This window comes from Zootoca vivipara, chromosome 4 (assembly GCF_963506605.1).
Source record: "Zootoca vivipara chromosome 4, rZooViv1.1, whole genome shotgun sequence".
NCBI lineage: Eukaryota > Metazoa > Chordata > Lepidosauria > Squamata > Lacertidae > Zootoca > Zootoca vivipara.
This window is the reverse complement of record NC_083279.1, coordinates 19,898,081-19,912,824: the sequence shown is the minus strand read 5'-3', so window position 1 is coordinate 19,912,824 and position 14,744 is coordinate 19,898,081. Positions and strand designations below refer to the sequence as shown.

General features: G+C 40.4%; 1 protein-coding gene across 1 annotated transcript in view; it reads right to left on the bottom strand.

The window, feature by feature from the left end:
• CLYBL (citramalyl-CoA lyase) overlaps positions 1-14,744 on the bottom strand; it is a 199,674-nt gene that overhangs the window by 26,925 nt on the left and 158,005 nt on the right. Inside the window, exon 3 of the mRNA XM_035114469.2 lies at positions 1,713-1,901. Coding sequence (XP_034970360.2) covers positions 1,713-1,901 — 189 coding nt within the window. The remainder of the gene's footprint in view (positions 1-1,712; positions 1,902-14,744) is intronic.

Genomic DNA, 14,744 nt, shown 5'->3' with positions numbered 1-14,744 from the left:
AAAAAGAGAGAGAGAACTTTCCATTTCACTAGCCACTTAAAACAAGGCCAGAAATATCAGTGAACTTGATCAGTCTCCCTAGACAGAAGACTTTAACAGAGGTAGGGAAGTGTCAAAAGGTTGATGCTGGTTTATTTCCAGAAGGGAAAACGGTTGGAAATTTAAAAAAATCAGAGATGAGGAAATGTGGAGCATGTTCCTCTTAGCATGAATTAGAAAGAAAGCCTGAAGTTCTCACATCAAGGTAAAACATATTGGGTAACACCAAAGGCCTTCGCTGGAATGGCAAGATGAATATTCATAACCACCAAACTGGTTACAGAACTGTGTGAGTCCACTGTATAAAATCAACAAAGAGGCCTTGTGGATCTTCCTTAGTAAAAGATTGTGCCACTTTGGAGACAGCGTTACTGAAAACATAACAGAACTATTCTTTTTGGATATTTCTACGTAGCTGGACTTCCATTTTCCCAGCATCTGAAAAAGGTTGTGTTTCCTGCCCCCACTAACATGTAATGAATTTAGTTACAGGTAGGTAGCCGTGTTGGTCTGAGTCGAAGCAAAATAAAAAAATTCCTTCAGTAGCACCTTAAAGACCAACTAAGTTTATATTTTGGTATGAGCTTTCGTGTGCATGCACACTTCTTCAGATACAGTCATTGATGATAGTTCAACGTCTTGGGTATGCAAAAACAGCCAAGAGCCTTATGGCACCTTAAAGGCTAAAAAGATAAGTTTAGGGTTAGATGTGGAACTAGTTAGGATAGAAACTACCAGATTTGTCTAGTTTTGTTTTTCTTTATAGACCTTCTATGGATCTCTCCCTTGCCATGCACTCAGTGTTCCTCAAACTATGAAAACAGGATAATGAAGCATTACGACTTTAGTGGTATTTTTCAGAAATAATGGTATCACTAAATAAAACTTATCCCACCTTAACAATTTGAACAATTATAGCATAATTAGGCCCATTTCAAAGTTTTCTTAAGTAATTTGACATGCCAACCATTTACATTTCAGGTTTTTATAGGCTGAAAAGTCAGTCATGAAACGCAAACACACCTGTCAGCAATTAAAAAGGAAGAAATAGAGAACTGGACAGGAAATAATATCTGTGCTAATTAAAAACACTAGTTAAAAGCTTCCTGTTTGTTCTTCTGGTTGCCCTAAGGAGTGACCTTTACTTTTTGTCTCCACCATAATTTTTTCATATGTTGCTAAAATGTTTCCTCCATCTACTTATGGTTTCCAACTTCCAGGGCATGTACGCTATATACATTTACATGACAGTTAGGGGTTTTTTTACTACAATGAAAAAAACTGTTCTAATTTTAAAACATTTTCACTTTGCCTTAATGGCAGCACAGCTTATTAAAGCAGTATGCAAGCCAGTTAATTCTACTGAAAAATTCAAACTCTTCACACACGTTCTGCATGTAATTTCAATCTACACCTCATATCCTACAATGGTTGCTCTTTGAAATATGGACCAAATTTGCTTACTATATCCAAGAGGCTTCTAGGATTGATTGGTTAATTAATTAATTAATGTTTACTAATAAGCAGATGATGGTAAGGATGACTTCAACTAGTACTGTGACTAGAGATATTTCTTACTTGCCTCATGAGCTAAATCCACAAGTCTCTTTATAAACAAAGTAGCAAATATCTTAATCTAATGCTGAGATAGTGATCAATCCCAATTTACTCACCCATCTTATTTCTTCGACACTTTCAGTTTTTGGAAGCATCAGGCTTGTAGGGAGAACCTTGGATTCCAAAATGATCTTTATATCTTCTTCAGCGAGACCACTGGATACCGAATTGATCCTAACACACTTCTCGGTCCGACCAAACTCAAATTCTTCAAGTGCTTTCACACTAGTCATTCTTGCTTCTGCCTGGAGTTGAGAGGGGATAAAAAAAGTAAAAAGAACCCTTAATTTCACATTCTACTGTACACATATTGCAGTTTTCTGAATCTTGAGCATCTTTTAAATAATAATGAAAAGCCATTAAACTGATGCAGCGTGTTATGATTTTAATGGACCCAATGTCATTACTATTCCATTTCTAAGTCATCATTACTAATTTTGTGGGGAAATATATACAATTACATGACTGGAAAGAATCCAGTATATACTCTGCTAACAGCACCATCCTTTGCATTTCTTCTCGGAAGTGGTCATATTGAGCTCAGTGGGACTTACTTCCAGGTAAGCGTGCACAGGATTGTGGTCTGAGTTGTGTCCAAGATGGAAAATTGAAATGTCAACATTAAGAGAATATTTCCTCCAGTGTACTTTCTTGTAAATACTAGTAATATCACTATTTGTATTTATTTATGCATTTTGTTGTATACACTCTCCTAAACTGCCCATACATGGACTTCTTTTCATTAACTTATAACAGAAACGTTGTAGGAAGAGTAGGATAATTGCAGGAATAAAAAATCTCTCACAAAGGGCATTCTGCATTCTGCTTTTACTGAAGCAATTTAAAATAAATAAATCCAAACATATATGCTCAAACTGACACACACAGAAGAAAAAGTTGAAGAAAAAGTAAGCGTATCTGAACCATGTTTTCCTTCTGAATAATTGAGCAGTTGCTGAAATAAAACATTTTTATTGGGTCAGAGACAGAAATTCAGACAGACTGAAAGCAAGAAAGTGCTTGGACTCTCGACTTCCTGCCAATTTCAGTTTCAAAACACAAATGCCTTCAACTTGGCAACAGCCCTTAGCAAATTCTCATTGTCAAAATGAAGACTTATCAAAAGCAATTTCATTTGTGAAGAGTTTTTTATAGTACTAATAAAACTTTAAAGCTTCTGACTGATGAATGTTTTAAAGAAAGGGGGTGGGGGGGGGAAGAGAATGGATAATGGTGTTAACAATATGCAGCCATTTGCCCCCCAAAATACTTATCAAGGAAACAGGCAAACGAAAGGGAGGAGGGAGGGAAATCATCAAAGTTAATATCCCGAGCAAAGCCAGTCAGCGAGACAACAGAAAACATTAGATTTAAACCAGACGGATACCAATCCGACCTTGGGAGTAGAGGCAGAAGAGGCTGCAAAATGTGGTCCGAGTTAAACAGTGTGAGGAAACAGTAGCTTACAGTTGTCAGGACTGATCAGGATAAGGTCTCCAAGACCAGTTTAAGACAGCTCTATCGTGCACTGATTTACGAGACCAATAATTAGGATAAGTTTAGACAGAATAAACCAATGGCCCCTCACCCGGTTAGTGTGACACAGGGAGAAAGTTAATGACACTCCAAACAATCATCAGCTTGGAGCTACCACTCCTATATCCCCAAACAGTAGCTTTAATATATGCCTATCAGATGGATAGAGAATGGTAGTGCTTGTACGTAGAATTAGGAGTGCAGCTCATTACGGCATACTATGCCTGGGAGATGGCTTCTTTTGCTTTAAAAAATCCAGCAGCGGGGTTTCTTCCAATAAGAAAAAGCAGCACATTGTGATTTAACACTCAAATACCCCCCCCCAAATCTTATTGTGAGATTGCTTCTCGTTTGCACCGAACATTACGTGACATCTTATTTGGCATAAGATTAGCCACATATCCTCCTCCTGAGACAAAGTATGCTCCGAAGGATAAGGCATGCCCTATTCTACTTTGCAAAAAAAAGCAAAACAAAACAAGAAGCCAATGTGATGTGATCACAAGTGGCGCTGAGTCCCCAAATGATATTTTTACAGGTGGATATAAAGTCTTGCTAGTGGTACCTCTGCAAAGTGTTTCTGCCACTGCAGTCCCCTGGGACATAGCCCACACTCTTTAGGAGTGTCCTGGCCCTCTAGAAAGGCTTTTCCTAGAGACGTGCAGGGGGAAAAGCAAGATATTTTGCTGCTTGAGTCAAAAGAAAAGTGGGAGTAGGCTAGGCCATGAGGCATGCACAACTCTGTTCTCAAACTGAGGAGAGAGGCAAGAGGGCTTAAAAGCAACAGTCAGAGGGCTGCCGCCTGAGGCATTCGCCTCACTCTGTCCAATGGTAGAGCTGGACCTAGTCATCTTTCCACTTTGGATCCAATCTATTTAAAATATTTTTAATTTTAATTAAAAACATGTTGCCCAATTAACTGAGGGCAATTCAAAGTTTAATCAAAGATTAATGGAAACAATTTAACAACTATACACTGCAGCCCTACCAATCTGCTATGCAGAAAGAATAGTTTTATATTGGGAAACATTTGATGATCATTATTTTGGGCCCCCACCAGCAGTCAGAAGAATACAGCTCAGACACAGGTTTGCTGCCTTAGTAAAAACTACGTCCTCAGTCTGCTGTTGTGAGTAATTTTCATAAACCAAATATGTACATCCTCTGCTACATACCTCAAAATAACCAGCCAGCAATCAAGTTACGCTCCTACTCCATATTTCAGAAGAAAAATGTGTTACTGTGAGAGATACGCTCTTGCCATCTGTTGGGTGGATAATAGATTTTCATAGAAACATTATATTTTAGCTCTGTCCATTTAAAGAAAATTATTATTCCTTAGCAACAAGTCCCGCTATCACTTTATCAGATGCAACTTTATGTGATTTACAAAATGTTTTTAAGCTCTAACCATAGATTACACAGCTTCACAAATTTGAGGATTCCAAAAGCTCCAGGTATGTTCAGTATATTCCTTTTTGTTATCCCCCCCCCCCCGTAGATCGCTCTGTGTGGAGCAACCCATATGAAATGAACTTGAGAAAATCCATAGGGGTAGGCTTGAGGCTAGATTTTTCCATGTGTCATGGCTCCAAACACTACTTGGTCATTGGTCTTCCATTGTAAACTACAATCAGGAGTTTTGAATCCCCCCCATGTGTACATTCTTCTGTGTTTTGTCCATACAAGTGTTGAGGTTTAGCTGCTGTGGACGATGGTGATTTGAAGCTCTGTGCATGATCTACCAATGTGGTGAACATCTTTTCATGGTCCTGCTAAAACAAATTATCTCTGCTTCTTCTTTTTATTTAAGTGAAAAAGAGGTATACCACTATAACACGATAATGCTGGTTTTTTGTATTATGGTGTTACAGTGCCCAATAATAATAGTAATTTATTTCTAAGCTGCCCATCTGGCTGGGTATCCCAGTCATAAGCATGCTATAAAACAACAACAATAACAACAATTAGGGAAAATTTCTGATCACTGTCATTATTATTATTAATAATAATACCCCGCCCATCTGGCTGGGTTTCCCCAGCCACTCTGGGCAGCTCCCAATAGAATATTAAAAACACGATAAAACATCAAACATTAAAAACTTTCATAAACACGTAGCGACGCCCCCCCGGGTGCACACCCCCGGGTGCCGCTCCAGGTGCCCAAGTGGCTTGTTCCGCCACTGGGTGTAATAGTTATACCTCTCTCTCTCTCTCTCTCTCTCTCTCTCTCTCTCTCTCTCTCTCTCTCTCGGCAGAAAACCATTTTAGTGCTATTTAAATGATTGATTAAAAAATAATGAACAAGTTCATAATGAGAAACCCACTGGAACAGGGTGCTGTGTTTTAATAGGGTCATTTTCTTGGCAGGTCACACCTGCATCAAATTGCTCTTTAAAAAAATATGGCAGATCAGTGCAAAAGGCATCTATACCTGCAGACATTGTGCTGCCCTTTCATTCTTAAAAAAGATGGGAGTTTCGGCATTCTGAAAAAAGTTGGAAGAACCACGTGGAAACTCAAGACACACACAGCTGTCTCATATAAAAAGAGAGTTAACGAAAGAATGATGGTTCTGCATTTATTGATGACACAATTCTTCTGCCAAAGTTTTTATGCTGCCGGTACTGCTTTATTGGGTATATTTTCTGGATTATTGTATAGTTTTTGTTGCAATGTATTTTTTCCCTGATCTTATGTTATGTTTATTGTTTATGCTTTTAAAATTTTGCAAGCCACTTAGAGGCTCAAAAATGAATAACAGTAATAGTATTAGTAGCAGTAGTAATAATAAATTCCATACTAAACACTCACTATGGATGCACCCTTTAATATAAAGATATTTGAAACTCTCAGCTAAAAAGAGAACAGGAGTAGCGAACCTAGATGTTGTTGCACTTCAATTCCTATCAAACCCGATGGTCATGGATGATGGGAGTTACAGTCTAGAGGGCACCACGTTCACTAATCTGGATAAGAAAATGTGCTCATCAACTGCTTCATTGTCAGAACATTGCTTAGAGTAGAGTAGTCTTCATCATCTTTCACTGTAGGGCAGGGGTCAGCAAACTTTTTCAGCAGGGGGTCAGTCCACTGTCCCTCAGACCTTGTGGGGAGCCAGACTATATTTTGGGGGGGAAATAATGAACAAATTCCTATGCCACACAAATAACCCAGAGATGCATTTTAAATAAAAGGACACATTCTTTTCATGTAAAAACACACAGACTGTCCGCAGGCCGGACTGAGAAGGCGATTGGGCCGAATCCAGCCCCCGGGCCTTAGGTTGCCTACCTGTGCTGTAGGGAGTATAACTGAAGCATCCTTCATAGAAAGTTAATAGTGAGGACGGCATCTGTCCCAACCCCTCAAACAGAAAAGACACCAGAGGAAAATACTCCAATGCCTGTATTGTATAGCTACAGTTTATTTTTCCAGTAAGGGGAAAATGAAGAATATACTCTACGGCAGGGATTCTCAAACTTTCTTCTCTGGGCCACACTTTCAGAATAAAAAATTGCACACGCCACACCAATTTTTGATACATTTTGCAAAAATGTATAAATCTTGCGGGGAAATTGAAATGGAAGAAGGAAAGATTAAACAATGCATGATTAAATGGGCGTTTGTCTTTTTGGTTATACGATACAGATAGAACAGTGGGAACATATGTGGAGTAAGGGGCTAAAATTTAAATTGTGTTACAATCTTAAAGATATTTTTTTATAAAATGGTGTACCGGTCTTTAAGTCCTGAAAAACTATTCATGAATTTGCTGGAAATGTTTGCTGGAAACGCCAAGAACATGAAGGGACTTTTTATCATGCCCGGTCGACATGTAAAAAAGGCTAAAAAAATATTGTATACAAATACATAATTGATTCAGCAGATTTTAAAGGTTAATACAGTCGTGCTTTGGTTCTCAAATTTAATCCGTTCTGGGAGTCCGTTCGACTCCCAAAACGGTTCAAAAACCAAGGCGTGGCTTCCAATTGGCTGCAGGAGCTTCCTGCAGCCAATTGGAAACCGCGGAAGCCCTGTCGGACATTTGGCTTCCAAAAAACGTTTGCAGACTGGAACATTCAACTTCTGGGGTTACGACATTCAGGAGCCAATTTGTTTGACAACTAAGGCCAGGGGTTCGCAAACTACGGACCGCGGGCCAGATATGGCCCAAGGGCCCCCGACCCTTCCCGCCTGCTTGGTCAGTCCCCGCGCGGAACTAAACTGGTTCACCACGCTGGTTGCTCTGCATGGGGACTGACTTCCGGGACGCAGTCACAGCTTCCTATTGGCTGTAGGAAGCTCCTGCAGCCAATAGGAAGCCACAGATGCCACCCCTCCCCCGCCATGCCTCTGAAAGCCAGCGGAAAAATTTGCCGACCTCTGACTAAGGCGTTCAACCATCAAGGTACCACTGTATTCAATTGAAGCCAGGGTTAATGGACATACTAGTTAGAAAAGGACTGTGGAACATTACCCCAGCATATGACTACAGTGCCGACACTGCTACATGCACAAAAATGGAAAGATACAGCCCTACCCACTATAGAAAACTGGCTGATAAAATTATTGAATCTGGCTGAGATGGCAAAGTTAACATGTTTAGAGAAAAATCATTACTGACATTTGTCAAGGATTGGAAATTTATTACGGACTTTTTGCATGAGAGAGAAAATGAACAGGCAATATCAGGATTTGAAGACTGAACATAGAATGGTTGGATTTTAAGGGATGAAAATTACATGCCACTGCAGAACAGAGAGCTGGAAGTCATTTTACTTTTTTAAAACTCTTTTCAAATTTTCTACACTTTCTCCTTTCTTTCTTTTCCCTTCTCTCTCCCTCTCCTTTTATTTCTGTATCTTCTTTCTGACTTTGTTCTTTTTTAGGATAAGTAGCTCTTTTATCTTAGTACAGTGGTACCTCTACTTACGCGCACCTCTGGTTACGTATCCTTTGGGATACGCACACGGCAAACCCGGAAGTATTTTTCTGGGTTTCGCCATGTGCGCATGCGCAGAAGCGCTCTACCGTGCCCCGTGCATATGCAGAACAGGCACCTTCGGTTGTGAAAACCCTGGGATCCAACCGAAGCTCTGGAACAGATCCCGTCCGTAACCAGAGGTACTACTGTATATTAAATAAAAGATACTTTGTAATGGGTTTGTATAGCTATGAGTACGTATCAATAAATAAGTTAAAAGGGATACACTGGAAAACAAAAATAAACAACTCCTAGCAGTGCTCGATAAATAACATAGAACACAACTACTTTATAATATATGATCATGGGATATTAAGAAAGTATAAAACCATGCAGCTACATGATAACATTAATCCTTCCCAAAATATAAGTGAGCCTCTTACATATGTACCTTTGGTATGCATATAAGCTGAATAAGAGGTGTGAGCTTGCATTTGTCGGGTAATCTCAATAATAATAATAATAATAATAATAATAATTTATTGTTTATACCCCGCCCATCTGGCTGGCTTTCCCCAGCCACTGTGGGTGGCTTCCAACAAAATATTAAAATAAAATATTCTATTAAGCTTCCCTAAACAGGGCTGCCTTCAGATGTCTTCTGGTCTAAGCTGAGAAAATATGTCATGAAGAACTGTAGAAGAATAGCCAATGCTCTTGAAGAGAGGCATGGAAACTGTTTCTGGTTCTATATTTTTTTAAAATAAAAAAGACTAGGCTAGGCTATTACTCTACTACACTGAAATGTTTAAATGCTTCTTTGCTTGTCCTTCAATCTTTCTTCCACACTTGCATACCCTCCAACATGTCTCTGGTGAAAATAGGGATGTCAGTAATAAAATAAATAATAATAATATCCCACTCATGTGACTGGGTTGCCACAGCCACTGTGGGCGGCTTCCAACATATAAAAAAACATTTTTTAAAAAGAAACATTAGAAAACTTCCCTATGCATGGCTGCCTTCAAATGTCTAAAGCAGGCATCCCCAAACTGCGGCCCTCCAGATGTTTTGGCCTACAACTCCCATGATCCCTAGCTTAACAGGACCGGTGGTCAGGAGTGATGGGAATTGTAGCCCAAAACATCTGGAGGGCCGCAGTTTGGGGATGCCTGGTCTAAAGGTTGTATAGTTATTTATCTCCTTGGCTTGGGGGTCACATAACTCCATACTCTCCAACATTTCTCCAATGAAAATAGGACACCCTGAGAAAAAGCAGAATCTGGGATCAAATCAGAAACTGGGACTGCTTCTGTAAATCTGGGACTGTCCCTGGGAAATGGGGATGCTTGGAGAGTCTGCATTTGCAATCTTTTGCTGCTACACCAGTATGTCTCGCCACACCCTTGAGAACCACTGATCTAAGCCTATTGATACTCTGGCTTAGAAGACACTTGTAGCTGCCTTATACATGTGTTGCTTCTTCTTCCACCACTCCCCAGCTCCTCCTCATCCAATCCAGTGCTGGGGGCAGCTTCTTTGCAGTATGCATTGTAACTGATGATAATTGGAACAGCTGCAGTGTTTTGCATGGGGTTGGATCCTAAATATGTAGGCCTTGATTCTGAGCACATTTACAATGCAAAGTCGTGGGGCTTATTTCCCAGTAAATGTGCTTAGGATTAGGACGCCAGGAATGAACTGCTAGAAAACCAAGAGAAGTTCTTAACACAAAGGCTTTTTGAGTTTGCTCACAAGCATACAACTGGAATAACAGGCTTCTCAGCGCAGCAAGAAAATAACCCTGGGTTCTTTGCACAAAGGGTGAGACACAGATGTAAATGATCAAAAATAAATAAATCCATTTTCCTCTAATTTTTACAGTTGGCAAGCTTTTGTGTCAACTTTTGTGTCATTTATTTTCCACTTATTTTATTTACAGTATTCCATTTCTACCCCTCTCTTATTTACTGATGAAACCCATCACAGTCAACATGGAGTTTATGGTCTTCCATCCAGGCACACAACAGTCCAGACCCAGATCTGCTTAGCTTCGGCAAAGAGGCCTTACCGCGCTACTTAAGACCATTCTATTAAACTTCAGACTAAGCGCTATGCAATGAAGCAATTTAAAATATGCCTATACTGTACTTAAATGAATCCCTTTATAGAAAAGAACAATGATATTTCCCCTTTAAAACACTTAAGAAGTAACAGGAGATTATAGTAGCGCATCTTGTCGGACCATTATTACAAACGCAACGAAGGAACTGCTAAATGAGAGCTTCAGCTTTTGCTAAAGTTACTCAGGAGATTCTGATTTTGCCAGTGGCTTGCCTCCACACAAAACCGGCCAAATAGAGAAAAGCATGTTGTATAGGCAGAGAGCTCTTACTGCAAAAAGACACTATTAGCATTATCTTATCCACACACAAGTTTCAAGTTTAAACCAGAATCAATGAAACCAGTCTACAGTCCCGTCCCCCCACAGATCACACGAATGTTTTTTTTACTCAGAGCTTACTCTCAAAAACGTTGCCTGCCTCCCATTCTATAGTCAATTAAGAACTCCTACCAGGACAGTTTAAATATATTTTATATTTAGAAGAACTGTAAATTCCCCAAACAGCTACATAACCAAAGTGCTTCATCCAGCAGGTGAGATGACTGCAAGTTTAATTAATTGGGATGAGCCTATGAAAATCATCATCCTGGTTCCATACTCTATAAATGTGGAGATTGATGGCAAAGAAAACGTGAAGTATTCACATTCATCAACACAATGTTTACTTATAATCTGTTCGAGGGGATCCTGAAAATGCAAATTTATACCAATAATCATATTAATTTCCTCATTTTAATACCTAACTCTGAATTGATGAGAAGCTTGGGTGCCCTGTGAGGCCTGTTACTAAATGGGGGGGGGGAACGCTGTGATTTCGGCCACATCGGCACTGCTGATAAATCAAGCATCGCTACAACGAACAGACACTGAAATTAAAAAAGAGAATATGCATGCAGTTGGTTCAACTGGCATCCATTAAAGTTAATAACTAATCATCTTCGCAAGTTACCAGCTCTGAATTATCAAATCTGCAAAGAAAACAACATCCGTCCACTTTTACACTCCAGTGGAAGAGGTGGTCCCTCGCAGCGGGGCAGCAGAGACTTGCCATCTGGAGAATAAATCGAGTGTGAAGTACAGTATAGCTTGGGACCAAGCTCCGTGGCAGCAGCTCAGCAGTTAGTTCATTAGTTCCAAACTTCTAGGGATTAGAGTAGTCTCAATTCTACTGTCGGATAGGATAAGACAAAATGCAAGATTGGGGGGAAGTAAGTGACAACTAAGATGGAGCCCCTTAGACTCATTTATAAAACTATCAAGCATAAACAACCCTAAACAAATGCCGGCAATGCACAAATGCATTATTACAAACTCCAAATGTCTGAATTAGCATTGGGTAAAAATAAAACAAAACAGCAACGTAGTTATGTTTGTGAAACCTTCCCCAATGAAATGAGAGGACGGATATAGAACTGTAAAGGGAAATACAAACCATAACCTTCAAGAAATGACTAGAAATGACTTGATAAAGATGTCTTTATTGAGAATTGTTTTTCTGGACTTGGAATAAAACAGTATAGTCTCGTTTTCTGCTCTTGGATATATCACCCCGATACTTATGATTTGCCCCTCCTCACAGATGCTACAACAAAAAAGTGCCTTTATAAATATACCTTTATGTATTTGAGTTGTCTTTACACAGGTGCTTTCCCCTCTCAACTAGAGTCTGTTTTTTGACTATATGTATTAAGTTGCAGGGGGGAATCCAAAAGACCATTCTATTATTCTATTGCTGTGTAGTGAAAATGAGAGAAGACACGCATGTGCAAATGAATGAAGAACAATGTTGGTCTGCACCATGTGGCTTTTGCAAGGCTGAACGCAATAAGCACCATAAAGCCCTGGACAAATTAAAAGTGCTAAAAATAATAAAGCAACATGGATTTAAAATCTAATTTTGTTGGGGTACTTAAGCACCAATTGCTGTACAAAGCACCACCCCAAGACTGGTTAATTACAGTACCTTTCAATTCATGTAATGTTAAAAATCTGATCTAGTACTGTGGCAAGCAGATTGTAGCTTCTGCCTGATAGTTAAGGGTAACTCCATATATTTCACATGGCAGTAGAAAATTAATTACTGTAGTCGCAGCCAGAGTTAGCTGTTTTGTGACAGTACTGACATGATAAAACATGCAATTATGATTTAATGTTAGTCCCCTGTAGTGGTTTGTTTATGCAGCCTGACATTGCTGATGCCTTTGTCTCTTGTCTGTACCGGGTGCCACCATACCCTAGGCTTCAGCTTTCCTTTGTCAAAGTCAGCCTACATATTTCCTAAGGAGGGTCATTACTCTGGTAGGATTAGTTTGTGCCAAAGGGAGAGAATTTGGAAGTTCTTTTTACAAGCTGTTCCCCTTCCCCAGAAAAGCCAGTGTCGAAACAGGCTAGGCTGGGCCATTTTGTTTCAGGTTTTCAGCTGAGAATTCAACCAGGACAGATATCGCTATTACTGTCAAAAGATGCTAAATGGAGGGGAGAATCAATGAGGAACAATTTGTCTATAAATTTCTTCTAGAAAAATGTAGCGGAACAGAGTTTGTGATGGTTATTTCCTATCGTCCCTGTTATTCCAAACTGGAGACCTTGCCCCAATGGTACACACACACACACACACACACACACACACACACACACCTCATTATTCCTGCAAACAATCGAATTATAATTAATTAAGGGATTCAATATTATCACTTGTGGCTTGAATTGGGACAAAGGATTTTTTTAAAAAAATCACACTACATGTGTTAATTGGCTTATCAATGACAGGATGTCTGTGTTATAAACAACTTGCTCTTTTATGAATGGCATTGTTAATAACATAATTATACTTGTCTGTGCTTTTCTGCATTCCCTTTCATTCTAACATCACTGTTTACAAGCCCCCCCCCCCCGGGCGGAGGAAGGGGTGTGTGGTGGGTGCGGGCCGCCCCAGGTGTCACCACTGAGGGGGTGACAAAATGCCGGGCGGCACTCACCGCTGTGCCAAGCCACGTGTCTCTCTTGGTAGAAACACGGTGGCTTGGGCACACACAGGCTCTGCGCTGCCCAAACGGTCCGTCTGCTTCCTCCCCCCCCCAGCTGTAGGGCGGCTGAGTGAGAGGAGGCTGGCAGACTCTGGAGGCCCCGCAGTGCACCCCACCCCTATGGGTGGCTCACCCCACCCTCACCCTGCCCCTATGGGCGGCTCGCCCCGCCCCAGGCACCCGAACAGCTTCCTCCGCCGCTGCCTCCCCCATGTGTTCCCCGTGCAAATCAGGATAATACTTCATGCAGTAGATGATGTGGACTGTAGTCCACAGAACCTTATGCTATAATACATTTGTTACTGATTCAAGGTGCCACAATACTATTGCTTTTGCTGTACCATTCACACTACCATGCCTACGCCTCAGGAAATTCTTCCATTTGGTTGCTTTTTCTAGTGAAAGCTCTTTCAACTTTGAGTCCTGAATTTTGTTCAGAGGTAGGTTAATAGGTGGCTCTTCCAAAATCATCACGAGACTAAATCAATCTTCCATATGGTTTTATTAAAAACCTTCTCTCTCATTTCTCTCATACTTCAGTTAGTTACATCAGCAACATGAATTCTTTTCACAGTTTTGCTTGCATTAACTTCTTCTTTCTCCCTTTTAAAATAGTAAGACATACAGTAAGAAACCATACTGAGTAAGAATGGAATAAAAGAGAGCCCTCCCCTCCTCTATGCATATGCCACTGACACAGGGTGGCGGAACACAAGTGTAATGACGTGAACTATGCTGAACTACAGATTACTGAAGGAAAATGACACGTGGCTGTTGCTTTCAATGGCAGTTCTGCATACAGTATGTATTTTTGCAACATGTTGTTCCAGAAATTAATTTTGGAAGTTGGAACTGGTAGTTTTCTCTCTGATAGCATGCAAGCTAATTCTCAGTTTTACAAATGCTCTGTTACATTAGCACTTTGGTACCTCTTACAGAGATATCCCTTTTTTGTATTGTATCTTCATACTTTCCTATGTCTGTAGCCCCTGCCTTTCCCGTGTTTGACCAATTTTGCATGGAAAATGGACTATTGTCAGAATCAAGAATCCTAGAGTACCTTCAGCAGTATTTCAAAAAGCTTAAGTTCTCATTTAGCAGATTCTTCATTGCCTTTATAATGGCCCCACAAGATGTGCTACTTTAATTAGTTCCTGGTGCCTTTGGCAGCCTGAGCCTCCATCCACCTCCACTGCAGGCTACTCTTGTTTGAACTTCAAGCAGGAATGCCATGGCCACAGTGTCAGGGCACTGCCAGCTCTCAAAAGCATGAACTTGATGGGGCCTTGATGGGAAGGGTATCTCCTGCACAGGTTTCCAGGACATGGAGGGGACTAGCAGGAGTTAGCTCCCTCTAGTGGGGACTCCAGGACAGCCTCTATAAAGAACACACCACCAAGGGACACAGTTAATTCCAGGAACTCAGACATGCGACTCCTTGCCATATTCCCATGTGCTACTCACCCCTCATCTC